The following is a 13354-nucleotide window of genomic DNA, read 5'->3' as shown; positions in this document are numbered from 1 at the left end:
GAAATTCAGAAATTCAGAAATTCAGAAATTCAGAAATTCAGAAATTCAGAAATTCAGAAATTCAGAAATTCAGAAATTCAGAAATTCAGAAATTCAGAAATTCAGAAATTCAGAAATTCAGAAATTCAGAAATTCAGAAATTCAGAAATTCAGAAATTCAGAAATTCAGAAATTCAGAAATTCAGAAATTCAGAAATTCAGAAATTCAGAAATTCAGAAATTCAGAAATTCAGAAATTCAGAAATTCAGAAATTCAGAAATTCAGAAATTCAGAAATTCAGAAATTCAGAAATTCAGAAATTCAGAAATTCAGAAATTCAGAAATTCAGAAATTCAGAAATTCAGAAATTCAGAAATTAAAAAATCAGAAATTCAGACATTCAGAAATTCAGAAATTCAGAAATTCAGAAATTAAAAAATCAGAAATTCAGAAATTCAGAAATTCAGAAATTAAAAAATCAGAAATTCAGACATTCAGAAATTCAGAAATTCAGAAATTCAGAAATTAAAAAATCAGAAATTCAGACATTCAGAAGTTTCTCTGAACCCCTAAAATTTCAAAAAAAAACGGAAACTTCAAAGATCTATATCTCAGCTCGTCGTTATCAAAAATCCCTAAGATTTGGAACCCTTTCCAAACCAATTTCCAACTTTTTCTAACCTCGAAACTCTCTTCCAGATATGCACCGAAGCTCCGCAGTCTCCTCCACCGAGCAACTTGATCGTCATCCGAACGGACTAGACTCCATGAAGTGTACACCACCTCGTCATAAGCTAAGCGTTGCCAGCTGTCATGCAAATCCCCTGTCTTCCAGTAAAAGTTCAGTGGATTTATACGTCTCTCTTGGCGCCGAGAATGGAGACATCGAGCGGCCAAGAAGTCGATCAAATTCCAGTGGACCAGATATCGAAGGATTGAAGCAGAGATCCAGAAGCAACTCACCAGCACATATTGGGACCCCAGCAGAATGTGAATCCCCACAGACAACAACACCATGTCGCGACTCCCCAACACTTTTGATCACTTCTGATGACTGTGTGGAACCTTGTCAATCTGGAAGGCGTTTCGAGAAACGATACCATACGGCAGACGGGATCGATGTTCTTAAACCCAAAGGATCAATGCTATCCGGTGCGATTCTCAAAAGATTCTCGTGGAACGTCGGATCAGCTGTCGGAGGATCCAGTCGGAAGCGGTTAGAAAGTTCTAGAAGAATCTCGGCGACTGCTGTCACCCAAGGATCGATAGATAGTTTTGGAAGCTCGACGAGTGGGATTTCAACGGCGTCGTCGAATAATAACAATAATAATGATCCGAATATGGAGGCGTTGGCGGTAAGTTTTGTTCCGAAATCCTATCTTCAGAAGTTTTAGGAGCCGAAAAAACAGGATGAAATTTGCCCCGAAAACCGATCTTTCAGCTCATCTTGATCCCGAGATAAAGCTCTCTAAAGATTTTGAGGAAGAGACGCAGACAACGAGACAGTCTGCGTCTCTAACCTCCTCAATTTTAAAACACTACATCTCGGGATCCAGATTAGCTAGAGTCCTGATTCTTTCTGATTCTTATAGATTCTGAAATTTCAAACAATTTTCACCAAAAATCAGTTTTCTAGCGCATCTAGAGCCTGAGATAATATCGTTTGACATTCAGGAGGTTAGAGACGCAGAGTGTCACCTCGTAGTCTGCGTCTCTTCGAAACTTCAAATGAGTGTATCTCGGCTCCTAGAAAGCGTAGAAAGTTGATTTTGTACAAAATTGAAGGAAATTCTCCACTCTACAAGAAACTGAAATATTTTTTGAAAAGCGAGATTTTTGCTTTTTTAAATTTGAAAGGTTTTTCTGGTAGTATTGTTTGTAGTTAAGAATGATACAATTCTCAGAAATTTTAATAGTTCTAGCGTCATTTTCCGCCAGTTCACAGCGTTTCGAAGTTTTGGAGAGACGCAGACAACGAGACACTCTAACTGTCTGCGTCTCTCCTACCAACTACAAGACACTGTATCTCAGCTCCTAGTATTTCTAGAAGTCTGTCATTTCGACATAATATAGACCCAATATCAGTTAATGAATTGGCTCAATTTCATTTGAAGGCGAGAGACGCAGACAACGAGACACTCTAACTGTTTGCGTCTCTCCGAAATCGCAAATAACTGTATCTCGGTTCCCAGTGAAGCTGTTCCCTGAATTTTCAGCAAATATTGAAAATTATTTTTCAGACAAAACTCTCTCACATCTCGACCATCTCGATCAACGATTCGCCAGCCGTTGAGCCCCAAGCGACGTTATCAATTCATCTGGAAGGCCCTCCAGCTGTGGTCCACGAGGTAAGCCATTTGTCTGAATGTATATCCCGATGTCCAACTATTTTTTTTTCAGAAAGACGAAGAAGATCAACAATCGACCGAGCTACCTCCACCGGCTCCAGAACTCCCACCACCCAGCAAAACGCCATCTCCAAATTTGCCGTCGGAGAAGAAATCGGAAAAATCGAATTCAAAATGTCAGGATTTTATGAAATTCATTTTGGATAACAATTTGGAGACATCGTGAGTTTTTGAAATTTTGAAATTTTCTGGAAATTCTGAAAATCCAAAAATTAAAGGCAAAAATTCAAAACTACCAAAAAATCTTTGTTTTTCAAAATTTCAAAAATTAATAATTATTTTTTTCAGAGACGTCTAAAAACTTCTCTTCACTTCTCATTAAAAAAATCATCTAATTTTGTATATATCAGGTTTTTTCCAAAAATATTTTTTCTGAAATTTTTCCCCCAAAATTGCCATTCCACCTATTTTTTCCCCTTTTTTTCTAGGCATTGCCGTTTTTATCCCCAAATTCTAGATTCCGATTGTAGACTAATTACCCTTAATTGCACTAATTTTTTTCTTGAAAAAAAATCCCTAAAATCACAGGTAGCATATTTCAAAAATTCAACAAAAATGCGGTAATATACGTTCTGTTCTTCTTTCTATTGTGATAAAAAATGTCCCCCTTCTTTTCCTTTCCAAAAAATAATCTGTACTAATTTTCTTGGCTCCGCCCACTTTTTTTGTCCCCCAATATTTTGTTCTTCTAATTTGTTTGTATTCTAGAACTTCTTTTTCTTTGGTCATTAATAAAAAATTAATATTTTGATTTTCAAAAATTGATAATTATGTGAATTTTGAAAGTTTTGGAGAATTCAAACTTTCAGAAGTCCAGAATTCAAACTTTCAGAAGTCCAGAAATTCAGAAGTCCGGAAATTCAGAAATTCAGAAATTCAGAAATTCAGAAATTCAAAAATTCAGAAATTCAGAAAATCAGAAATTCGGAAATTCAGAAATTCAAAAATTCAGAAATTCAGAAATTCAGAAATTCAGAAATTCAGAAATTTGGAAATTCAGAAATTCAGAAATTCAGAAATTCAGAAATTCAGAAATTAAAAAATTCAGAAATTCAGAAAATTCAGAAATTCAGAAAATTCAGAAATTCAGAAATTCAGAAATTCAGAAATTCAGAAATTCAGAAATTCAGAAATTCAGAAATTCAGAAATTCAGAAATTCAGAAATTCAGAAATTCAGAAATTCAGAAATTCAGAAATTCAGAAATTCAGAAATTCAGAAATTCAGAAATTCGGAAATTCAGAAATTCAGAAATTCAGAAATTCAGAAGTTCAGAAATTAAAAAATTCAGAAATTCAGAAAATTCAGAAATTCAGAAATTCAGAAATTCAGAAATTCAGAAATTCAGAAATTCAGAAATTCAAAAATTCAGAAATTCAGAAATTCAGAAATTCGGAAATTCAGAAATTCAGAAATTCAGAAATTCAGAAATTCAGAAATTCAGAAATTCAGAAATTCAAAAATTCAGAAATTCGGAAATTCAGAAATTCAGAAATTCAGAAAAAAAATCTGAAATTGTGAAAAATAAGAATACCCTAAAACCTGTATTAGAAAGGCAGGCTCTCTATTTTTTCAACCCTTCTTAGAGGGCCCTTCTATTAAAGGGGCCCTTCTAATACAGGTTTTACGGTATATAAGAGATCATGATTTTTGAAACTTTCAAAAACTCATAAATCCATTTTTTAAATATTAAAAAGCTCAAATTCGAAAAAGTTCTCAGAATCAAACTTTTGAATAGTTATAGCATTTTATTAGGAGAAAAAAATCACATGAAAATATTCAAAACCAGTCGAATTTTCCAAAATCTTCAAAAAAACAAAATTCTCAATAGAGCGTATTTTCTAAAAATTCAAAAATGTGGAATTGTCTCCTGCAATCGTCCTACAGCCTCTCGATAATTCTTCTCCAACCTTTTCAGCGCATCTTTGAGCTCCAATATTATTTTTTGGTATTTTTCTTTTTCCGATTGTCGTCGTCGTTCCTGAAATAGATACATACCGTAAACACTCTAATAGAACACCACCCAAACCGTTAAGTTTGAGCCCCTGTATCTCATTTTCTGTGAGAGATATCAAAAAGTGATAAACTGATAGAATGTTGCTGATATTATGATGAACATTTTATCAGTTGACATCTTTTTGATATCTTTCAAAAGAAGTGAAGTATATATGCTCAAAGTAGACGGTCAGGATGTCTATTAGAGGTTTTACGGTAATTTGTGTATAGCGGTTATTCTGAGTTCTGAAATTTTAAAATAAGTCTTAAATTTTTAGAAATTGGCGGCAGGGAAAAACTTCATTTTTTGAAAAGTAAAAAGTTTCAAAAGTTCGTTGAAAAATGGAAAAAAAATGGACAAATCAATTTGGGGACAAAGTAAAAGAGAGATCAAGAATATATAATTTGTTTTGGACAGAAAATACCGTAAAACCTGTAGTAGAAGGGCCCTTCTTTTACAGGGGGGGCCCTTTAATTAGAGTTAGCACTTCTATTTTTCGGGCCAGTTTCTTTCCGAAAATTTGCATTGAAAAATTCGATGAAGTTTCGTTCAAAAAGTGATAAACTGATAGAATGTTGCTGATATTATGATAAACATTTTAGCAATTGACGACCTTTTGATATCTGTCAAAAGAAGGGAGAAATATAGGCTCAAAGTGGACGCTTCCTGTGGCGTTCTATTAAAGTGTTTACGGTATTTCAAATTTTTGGATTTTCAGATATCTATTTTTAGGAGTTTGAACGTTTTGAGATTTTAAAAAATCTGAAAAACCCCGATTTACACCTACGAAAAAACTTACCGATTCTCGCAGCTCCTTTCTCAATTTTTCCACATTTTCCGGGGCTTCTGGAGTCATTTCCAGCTTTTTTCTGGAAGTTTTTTATTGAAAAATTCAGAAATTCAGAAATGCAGAAATTCAGAAATTCGGAAATTCAGAAATTCGGAAATTCGGAAATTCGGAAATTCAGAAATTCAGAAATTCAGAAATTCGGAAATTCAGAAATTCGGAAATTCAGAAATTCAGAAATTTAGAAATTCAGAAATTCAGAAAAGCAGAAATTCAGAAATTCAGAAAATCAGAAATTCAGAAATTCAGAAATTCAGAAATACAGAAATTCGGATATTCAAAATTTCCGAAATTCCAAAAGTCATTAGTTCAGAAATTCAAAATTCCAAAACCAAAATTGTTTAAAAATTTTAACATTTCAAAAAAACTCACTTCATAGAAACCAGCGAAATCTCCAACTTGTCTCTTTCCAACTTTAAATTTTTCTCAAATTCCTCTTTCTCTTCTCCAGATTTTTGTAATTTTTCATACAAACTTTTGACTTCCATCTCTAGACGTTCTCTGTGTTCTTCCTCGATTTGAAGATTTCTTTCATACATTTTCAGAGATTCTTGAACTTTTTCAGAAGTTTCCAGATGTGATTTCAAATCTGAAATTGGAAAAAATTGGGATTCTAGACTCTAATTCAAACTACAAAAAACGAGAAAATCAAATTTTTTGCTTATTTTGCACATTTTTCCAGTTTTCACTTTTTTGATAGCTCTAACGGTTCGCAAGATATGCACTGTCAAAGTTTGAGAAGAGAGACGCAGACATTTAGAGTGTCTCGTTGTCTGCTTCTCTCCCCTTAAAAACAGTTATATTCCGAACAAAAACCAAGTGTCCATGGCTTCGGAGAGTCGAGATACAGCCGTTTGAAGTCTTGAAGACTAGAGACGCAGACAACGAGACACTCTAACTGTCTGCGTCTCTTCTCAAACTTTAAAGGCGCATATCTTCCGAACCGTGAGAGCTATCAAAAAATTTTCAATTAGAAAAATGTGTACAATTTCATTTCCTAGATTTTTGTAATTAGTCAATTTTTCCTAGATCATCTAGTTTTTGAGCTAGGCTCACCTTCAATTTCCATGTCCTTTTGCTCACAGAGCTTCTCAAATTCTGAAATTCGAACTGAAAATTGTAGCTCCAATTGTCCCAATTTCCTGGAAAATTCTCGCTCATCGTGCCGAAATTTCAGTTCCAATTCCAGATTTTCTTTCATGAATTGATCGTTTTTCAGCTTCAAAATATTGATTTCGGAAGTTTGATCGGATTCGGAATTGATTTTTTGGATTTGATGGTTGAGGCTGAAAATTGTGGGAATTTTTGAAAATATAAAAATTTGAATTGCTGAAATTCCAGACAAAAAAAACTCACTTCAAAATCGTCGAATCCAAATGTTGAATTTGAAATTTCAGCGAATTTTCCGATCGTTTTAATTCCTCGATTTCCAGATTTTTCTCGGAAATCTCTGTGGAATATTCTCGATTTTTTTCCAAAATTATCTCTTCTTTTCTCTGAATTTCCAAATGCAAATTTTCAATCAGTTGCTCCATGTGCTCGAATCTGACAAATTTATGAGTTTCAGATTTTCGAAAAGTCAATTTTCATGATTTTTAGGTCAAATTTTGAGGATTTTAAGTCAATTTTTATAAATTTTCCGCTTCAATTTCTCACCTTGGAGACGTCCGCTTGTCATTGCTCAGCACTAATTCTCTCAATTTTTGGTCAAATTTCATCCTCATATCCACTTCTTTTCCCTTTTCTTTCCTCTTAAAATCATCGATTTCCGTATTCAATCCAACTATTTTTTCCAGCAATTCGTCGTTTTCTTTAATCAAATCTCGACGATCTTCTCGCAATTTCTCAATTTGTTGGTTTTGGTCTTGGAGCTCCTGGAAACATTTGAAAGTATCTTGAAAACTAAAAAAGCTCAAAATTTTTTGAAAATTGGATAATGTAGGAAATCAAATTTCACACATTTTTGCAGTTTGACATTTTTTGATAACCCTAACGATTCGCGAGATATGCGCCTTTAAAGTTGTAGAGGAGAGACGCAGACAATTAGAGTGTCTCGTTGTCTGCGTCTCTCGCATCCGAAACTTTGAAACTATGTATTTCGGCTCTCAGGAGTCGTAGAAACTTGGTTTTTGTACAGAATTTTAAGAAAATTTTGATTCTATAAGAAACTCAAATCTCTGGAAATTTACCTTTAGGATCTTAGAGATCCTGTTTTTTTGGAATTAAAAAAAATGAAAAATGACACATTTCACAGGAAATTTGATAGTTCTCGCAATATTTTCAGCCGAGATACAGCTGTTTGATGTTTCAGAGGCAAGAGACGCAGACAGCGATACACTCTAACTGTCTGTGTCTCTTTCTTCTAAACTTTAAAGGCGCATATCTCGCGAACCGTTAAAGCTATCAAAAAATTTTCAACTAAAAAAATGTGGGAAATTTAATTTTCTACATTTCCCTAGTTGAATACTTTCTGATAGCTTTTCTAGTTTTCGAGAAAAAACTCACTTTTCTATACACATTCTGAAGCTCTTCAATCGTATCCACTTTAAATTTTTCATAGCGAACCTAGAAAACTTTTTTGCCTGAAAATCGAAAAATGAAATTCGCCCACTTCTCTTTCCTCATTCGATTGTTTCATTTTCTTGATCAATTCGTCACTTCTTGTCTCCAATTCTTGCAATTTCTCTCGAGACTCTTCTCCTTCTAGAAGCTTCTTTCGATCGATTTTTAAATTTTCATTTTCTCTGGAAATTTCCAGAAATTTCTCCTTGAGGATACGGTAGTTTTCTTGGGTTTTTAGGACCAGCTCTCTTTCAACCTGAAAAATTTAAAGTTTCGAGTTTTCGGAATTTTTCTATAAATACCGTAAAACCTGTATTAGAAGGGCTAGCCCTTCTATTGTTCCAAGGTATCTCCGGGGGCCCTACAATTAGAGGGAGGCCCTTCTATTTTTTCCGGCCATTTTTTTTCCGAAATGTTGCATCGAAAAATTCGACAAAGTTTCGTTCAAAATTCATGAAAATCTGTCAATTTCACCAAAATTTACTATTAGCAAGATTTTTATCGAAAAATAGAGTTTCAACAAATTTCTATCAAATTGTGGAGTTCCCGGAAGGGGGGTCCTTTTTCGCAGAGGGCTCTTCTATTACAGGGGACCCGTCTATTTTTCCAAGCCCCTCTCGGAGGGCCCTTCTATTACGGGGCCCCTTCTATTGAAGGGATCCTTCTAATAGAGGTTTTACGGTATCAGAATCTCCGGAATTTGTATAATTTTTTGAAAATCTGAAAATTTCCAAATAATCTTTTTTTTTGTCAAAAAACTTACTGTCAAAATCCTATTCAACTCATCAATTTCAGAGTAGTTGTATCGACGAGCGCTCATTTTTTAGTAGAAAAAATCTGTTTGTCCAAATGTCCGGATTTTCAAAATTTCTGAAAATTCCAAAGTTGATCAGGAAAACAAGAAGAAGTAGAAACTTTTAAAAATTTACGAAAATTAACGAAAATTTCCAAAACTTCAGAAGTCTTAAAAATGAAATAATTCCGAAAATTCCAAAATTCCAAAATTCATGAAAATCCTAAAAACTTCAAGACTGCTGAAAGAAAATTCATGAAACTTCCAAAATTTCAGAATATCAAAAAATTCAGAAACAAAATTTGGGAGTTGAAAAATTCTGGAAAGTCCAAAAATTCAAAAATCCGAAATTTTCAACATTTTCAAAAAAGTAAAATAAATTCTGAAAATTTTTAGAATTACAAATTTTGAAAAAAAGGCAAATTTTAAAAAATCTCTCTTCCCCAAATTGCTCATTTTTATTCCAGAAACACATTTTTAGAATAAAAAGGAAGAGACGCAGAGAAAAAAAGAAATATGGAGCCGATGTTTCCCAACGACGACACACATTGCTCCATAATTGGCATGGTGACAGATGGGGCAAGCAGTGAGAGAGCACAAAGAAGCGAGAGACGCAGTGAAAGTGAGGAGACAGCTGCAAAACAAGACGAAGAGGAGATTTAGGAAGTGGACCAAAATGAGGGGAAAAGGAGGAAATTGAATGGGGGTGAAAGGAGATTTTTCGTCGAAGGCGGGAAATTCAAAAATTGGGGCTTTTTCAACTTTTTGGAATTTTCAAATTGCAAAAAATGAACATTTCTACAGTTTTCTGAAAATTCTATAATTTTGGAAAAATTTCTGAATTTCTGAATTTCTGAATTTCTGAATTTCAGAATTTCAGAATTTCTGAATTTCTGAATTTCTGAATTTCTGAATTTCTGAATTTCTGAATTTCTGAATTTCTGAATTTCTGAATTTCTGAATTTCTGAATTTCTGAATTTCTGAATTTCTGAATTTCTGAATTTCTGAATTTCTGAATTTCTGAATTTCTGAATCTGAATTTCTGAATTTCTGAATTTCTGAATTTCTGAATTTCTGAATTTCTGAATTTCTGAATTTCTGAATTTCTGAATTTCTGAATTTCTGAATTTCTGAATTTCTGAATTTCTGAATTTCTGAATTTCTGAATTTCTGAATTTCTGAATTTCTGAATTTCTGAATTTTTGAATTTCCGAATTTCTGAATTTCCGAATTTCTGAATTTCTGAATTTCTGAATTTCTGAATTTCTGAATTTCTGAATTTCTGAATTTCTGAATTTCTGAATTTCTGAATTTCTGAATATATATCGCAAATGCCAAAACTTTGAGAAATACACTTCTCACTCAAACTGTCTCATATTCCAACAATCTACCGTAATCTTACTGTAAACACTCTAAATGAAGCGCACTCTACACGATCATTTTGAGCTCAATTATCTCAATCCCTGTAAGAGATATCAAAAATTTGTCAACTGATAAAATGTTTATCATATTATCACCAACATTTTATCAGTTGACACAATTTTGATACCTCTTATATGGACCGAGATAATTGAGCTCAAAGTTGATGGTGTGGGTGGGTTTCTATTAGAGGAAATACGGTAAGAGTTCACTGAATTTTTCCATAAAGTTTGTAAAAATTGAAGTTTCTGAAAAAAGTCAAGTTCTGGAGCCCGGGTTTCTGGAACCCGGGTCCTGGAGCCTGGGTTGTGGAGCCCGGGTTCTGGATCCCGGATCTTGGAGCCCGAGTACTGCAGCCCGGGTGCTAGAGCCCCGGTACTGGATCCCGAATCCTGGAGCGCTCACTTATCTCGATTCCATTGAGAGATACAAAAAATGTGTCAACTGATAAAATGCTTATCATGATATCAGTAACATTTTATCAGTTGACAACTTTTCATATCTTTGACAAGATCCGAAATGATTGAACTCCGATTTTCTTAATTTCAGTTTTCCAGATTTTTAGATCATTCTTCTCGAATCTCTTGTTGAAAATTCAGTCTCCAAGAACAAATAATTTATTTTTTTATTTCAATTTTTTATTCATTTTTTATCCGTAACAGGTTTTCGTTGAGTCTCCTCTGCTCAGCAATGTATGCAGCATACCTGGAAAATGTTTGATTCTCGAGAAAAATTCTGAAAACATTTCAAATTCTACCTTCTTCTCGCCCAATTGATTATAAAAATTGTTGAAAAATATGCGAACGCTGTCAAGAATAATGTGCCAGAAACCAGTAAAATACATAGAAAACCGTCATCGTCTTGGGAATACTGAACATTGATCATGCTGAAAAAATTGAAAAAATCGTAAAATTTTTTGAAAAATGCCATTATTTGTTACAGATTTGATATAGAATTTGGGGATTTCTGGAATTTTCGCGTTTCCAAATTTTCGAATCACACTTTTAGGAATTTCAAATATTTTAATTTTCTGACTTCTTGAATTTTATTATTTATGAACTTTCAAATGTCGGACGCCGGGTACTGGAGTAGCCCGGGTTCTGGAACCCAAGTTTTGGAGCCCAGGTTTTGGAGCCCGGGTACTGAAGCCCGGGTACCAGAGCCCGGGTTTCGGAGCCCGGGTACTGGAGCCCGGGTGGTGGAGCCCGGATCCTGGAGAACGGATCCCGGAGCCTGGGTACTGGAGCCTGGACCCTGGAGCCCGGGTTTGGAGCCCAAGATTTGGAGCCCGGGTTCTGGAGCACGAGCCCCGGAGCCTGGGTACTGGAGCCCGGGTCAGAATTTCATGACTTCAAAATTTAACATTTTTGGACCTCAGAGTTTTAGAACTGGAATTTCAGAATTTCAAAATTTTGGAATTTCGTTCCCGAATTTCTGAATTTCTGAATTTCTAAGCTTCAGATTCTTGAAAATTATCTACAGTTTTCAGAATTTGTATATATTTTTTAATCCCCAAAATTAATATACCGTAAACACTCTAATAGAACGCCACCCGGACCGTCCACTTCGAGCCTATATAGCTCACTTATTTTGAAAGATATCAAAAAAGTGTCAACTGATAAAATATTTATCATGATATCAGAAACATTCTATTAGTTAACCACTTTTTGATATCTCTTACAGAAAATGAGATAAACGGGCTCAAATTTGAAGAATCGAGTGGCATTCTATTAGTGTTTACGGTATCCTAAACTCGCCAAAAAAAAAAAATCAAAATAGCTCTAATCGCCTGTAAAAATGTTGCAGTTCTTTATTGACAAGAAATAAAACAAATCTGATTTTAAAACATTTTATTAATTCCAGAACTTTCTGGAAATTTCAGAAAAATTCAAACACGAAAAAGTACCGCATGATTGAAATGAGAGAAAAATTCGAGAAAAAAAATCATCGCTGGGAGGAGGTGGAAAAGACATCAAGAGATCAGTTATCGACACATAATGGATACTAAAAGTTTTGAAAAAAAAAATTCAAATAAAATTTTTTTTTTCAAATTCCGGGATTTTTCAATTTTGATTTTTTTGTTACCTATAAAAATTACTGTGTAGCTAGCGAGAGAAATGGGTTAAAAATGAGAGATCAATTTTAAAAAATATCACAAGACGAGGGAAAAATTATTTTTTTTCAGTAATTAATGAATTAATTAATTAAAAATCTTCGAGAAAAAGAAAGAAGAACACAAGTATTAGGGGGAAACTTTTTGAAAGGCAATCTGGGTTGAAAAAAATCGATAAATGAGAGAAAAATGAGTAGAAGGAATTCGGCGAAATCAGATGGTGTTGGAATTCTGAAAAGTTGATTTTTAGAAAATCGATAATCGATTTTTGCAAACCTTATAAAACTCCTCCACCATTCGATCCACTTGGATTGACTTGTATTTTTTCGATTGCTCAGCAACCAGTTTGACATTGTCGGCTGAAAAATTGGAAACTTAGATTTTCAGATTTTTAGGAATTCCGGATTCGGAAATTCAGAAATTCAGAAATTCAGAAATTCAGAAAATCCAAGAAATTCAGTAGTTTAGAAAATCCAAGAAATTCAGAAATTCAGAAATTCAGAAACTGAGAAATTCAGAAATTCAGAAACTTAGAAATTCAGAAATTCAGAAATTCAGAAATTCAGAAATTCAGAAATTCAGAAATTCAGAAATTTAGAAATTCAGAAATTCAGAAATTCAGAAATTCAGAAACTTAGAAATTCAGAAATTCAGAAATTCAGAAATTCAGAAATTCAGAAATTCAGAAACTTAGAAATTCAGAAATTCAGAAATTCAGAAATTCAGAAACTTAGAAATTCAGAAATTCAGAAATTCAGAAATTCAGGAATTCAGAAATTCAGAAACTTAGAAATTCAGAAATTCAGAAATTCAGAAATTTAGAAATTCAGAAATTCAGAAATTCAGAAATTCAGAAATTCAGAAATTCAGAAATTCAGAAATTCAGAAATTCAGAAATTCAGAAATTCAACCAACCTGTTAGCTCGCAATGATTCGTAAAAACGTCCAACAACAGACGAAAATCGGCCCATTTCGTGTCCAGCTGAAGACGATTGTGTGGATTGTCGTCCAGCAAATGTGTGAAATACGGGGATACTGTAGTCAGCAGATTTCGAGAAACGACGCCCCACGCGTCGTTCTTCGCAAAATAGACGTCTACATGATCGGCAATGTTTGTTGGTTCACTGAAAATTGGTTTTTTGAACATCGAAATTTTAGATTTCTTGATTTTTAGACAGATTCTAAAATTTTTAAAAATATTGTGCGATTCTGTCAAAAAACCAGCTTTCTAGCTCA

At 33.8% G+C, this 13354-nt stretch overlaps 4 protein-coding genes across 4 annotated transcripts in view; 2 read left to right on the top strand and 2 right to left on the bottom strand.

Annotated features, from left to right (window-relative positions):
- Window positions 1-2554, top strand: part of Cbr-rhgf-2 — a gene marked incomplete at both ends in the record, with an annotated part of 14989 nt that extends 12435 nt beyond the window's left edge. The window contains 3 exons of the mRNA XM_002646748.2: window positions 680-1335; window positions 2221-2328; window positions 2381-2554. Coding sequence (XP_002646794.2) covers window positions 680-1335; window positions 2221-2328; window positions 2381-2554 — 938 coding nt within the window. The remainder of the gene's footprint in view (window positions 1-679; window positions 1336-2220; window positions 2329-2380) is intronic.
- Window positions 2555-4236: 1682 nt separating this feature from the next.
- On the bottom strand, window positions 4237-8612 carry CBG18445 (the record flags this gene model as incomplete). The annotated part of the gene is made up of 9 exons (XM_002646747.1): window positions 4237-4368; window positions 5183-5252; window positions 5603-5819; window positions 6287-6516; window positions 6587-6775; window positions 6887-7104; window positions 7736-7795; window positions 7842-8048; window positions 8556-8612. 9 exons carry the CDS (start codon window positions 8610-8612, stop codon window positions 4237-4239), a joined length of 1380 nt encoding a protein of 459 aa, XP_002646793.1.
- A 2459-nt stretch (window positions 8613-11071) lies between these two features.
- Window positions 11072-11443, top strand: CBG18444 (the record flags this gene model as incomplete). Its single annotated transcript, XM_002646746.1, has 1 exon — window positions 11072-11443. The coding sequence occupies one exon, from the start codon at window positions 11072-11074 to the stop codon at window positions 11441-11443; it is 372 nt and encodes a 123-aa protein (XP_002646792.1).
- An 888-nt stretch (window positions 11444-12331) lies between these two features.
- Window positions 12332-13354, bottom strand: part of CBG18442 — a gene marked incomplete at both ends in the record, with an annotated part of 5780 nt that continues 4757 nt past the window's right edge. Inside the window, 3 exons of the mRNA XM_045241764.1 lie at window positions 12332-12349; window positions 12395-12477; window positions 13034-13242. Coding sequence (XP_045096486.1) covers window positions 12332-12349; window positions 12395-12477; window positions 13034-13242 — 310 coding nt within the window. The remainder of the gene's footprint in view (window positions 12350-12394; window positions 12478-13033; window positions 13243-13354) is intronic.

Source organism: Caenorhabditis briggsae (assembly GCF_000004555.2).
Source record: "Caenorhabditis briggsae complete genome, chrII, whole genome shotgun sequence".
NCBI lineage: Eukaryota > Metazoa > Nematoda > Chromadorea > Rhabditida > Rhabditidae > Caenorhabditis > Caenorhabditis briggsae.
This window is presented reverse-complemented; position numbering and strand designations above follow the sequence as displayed.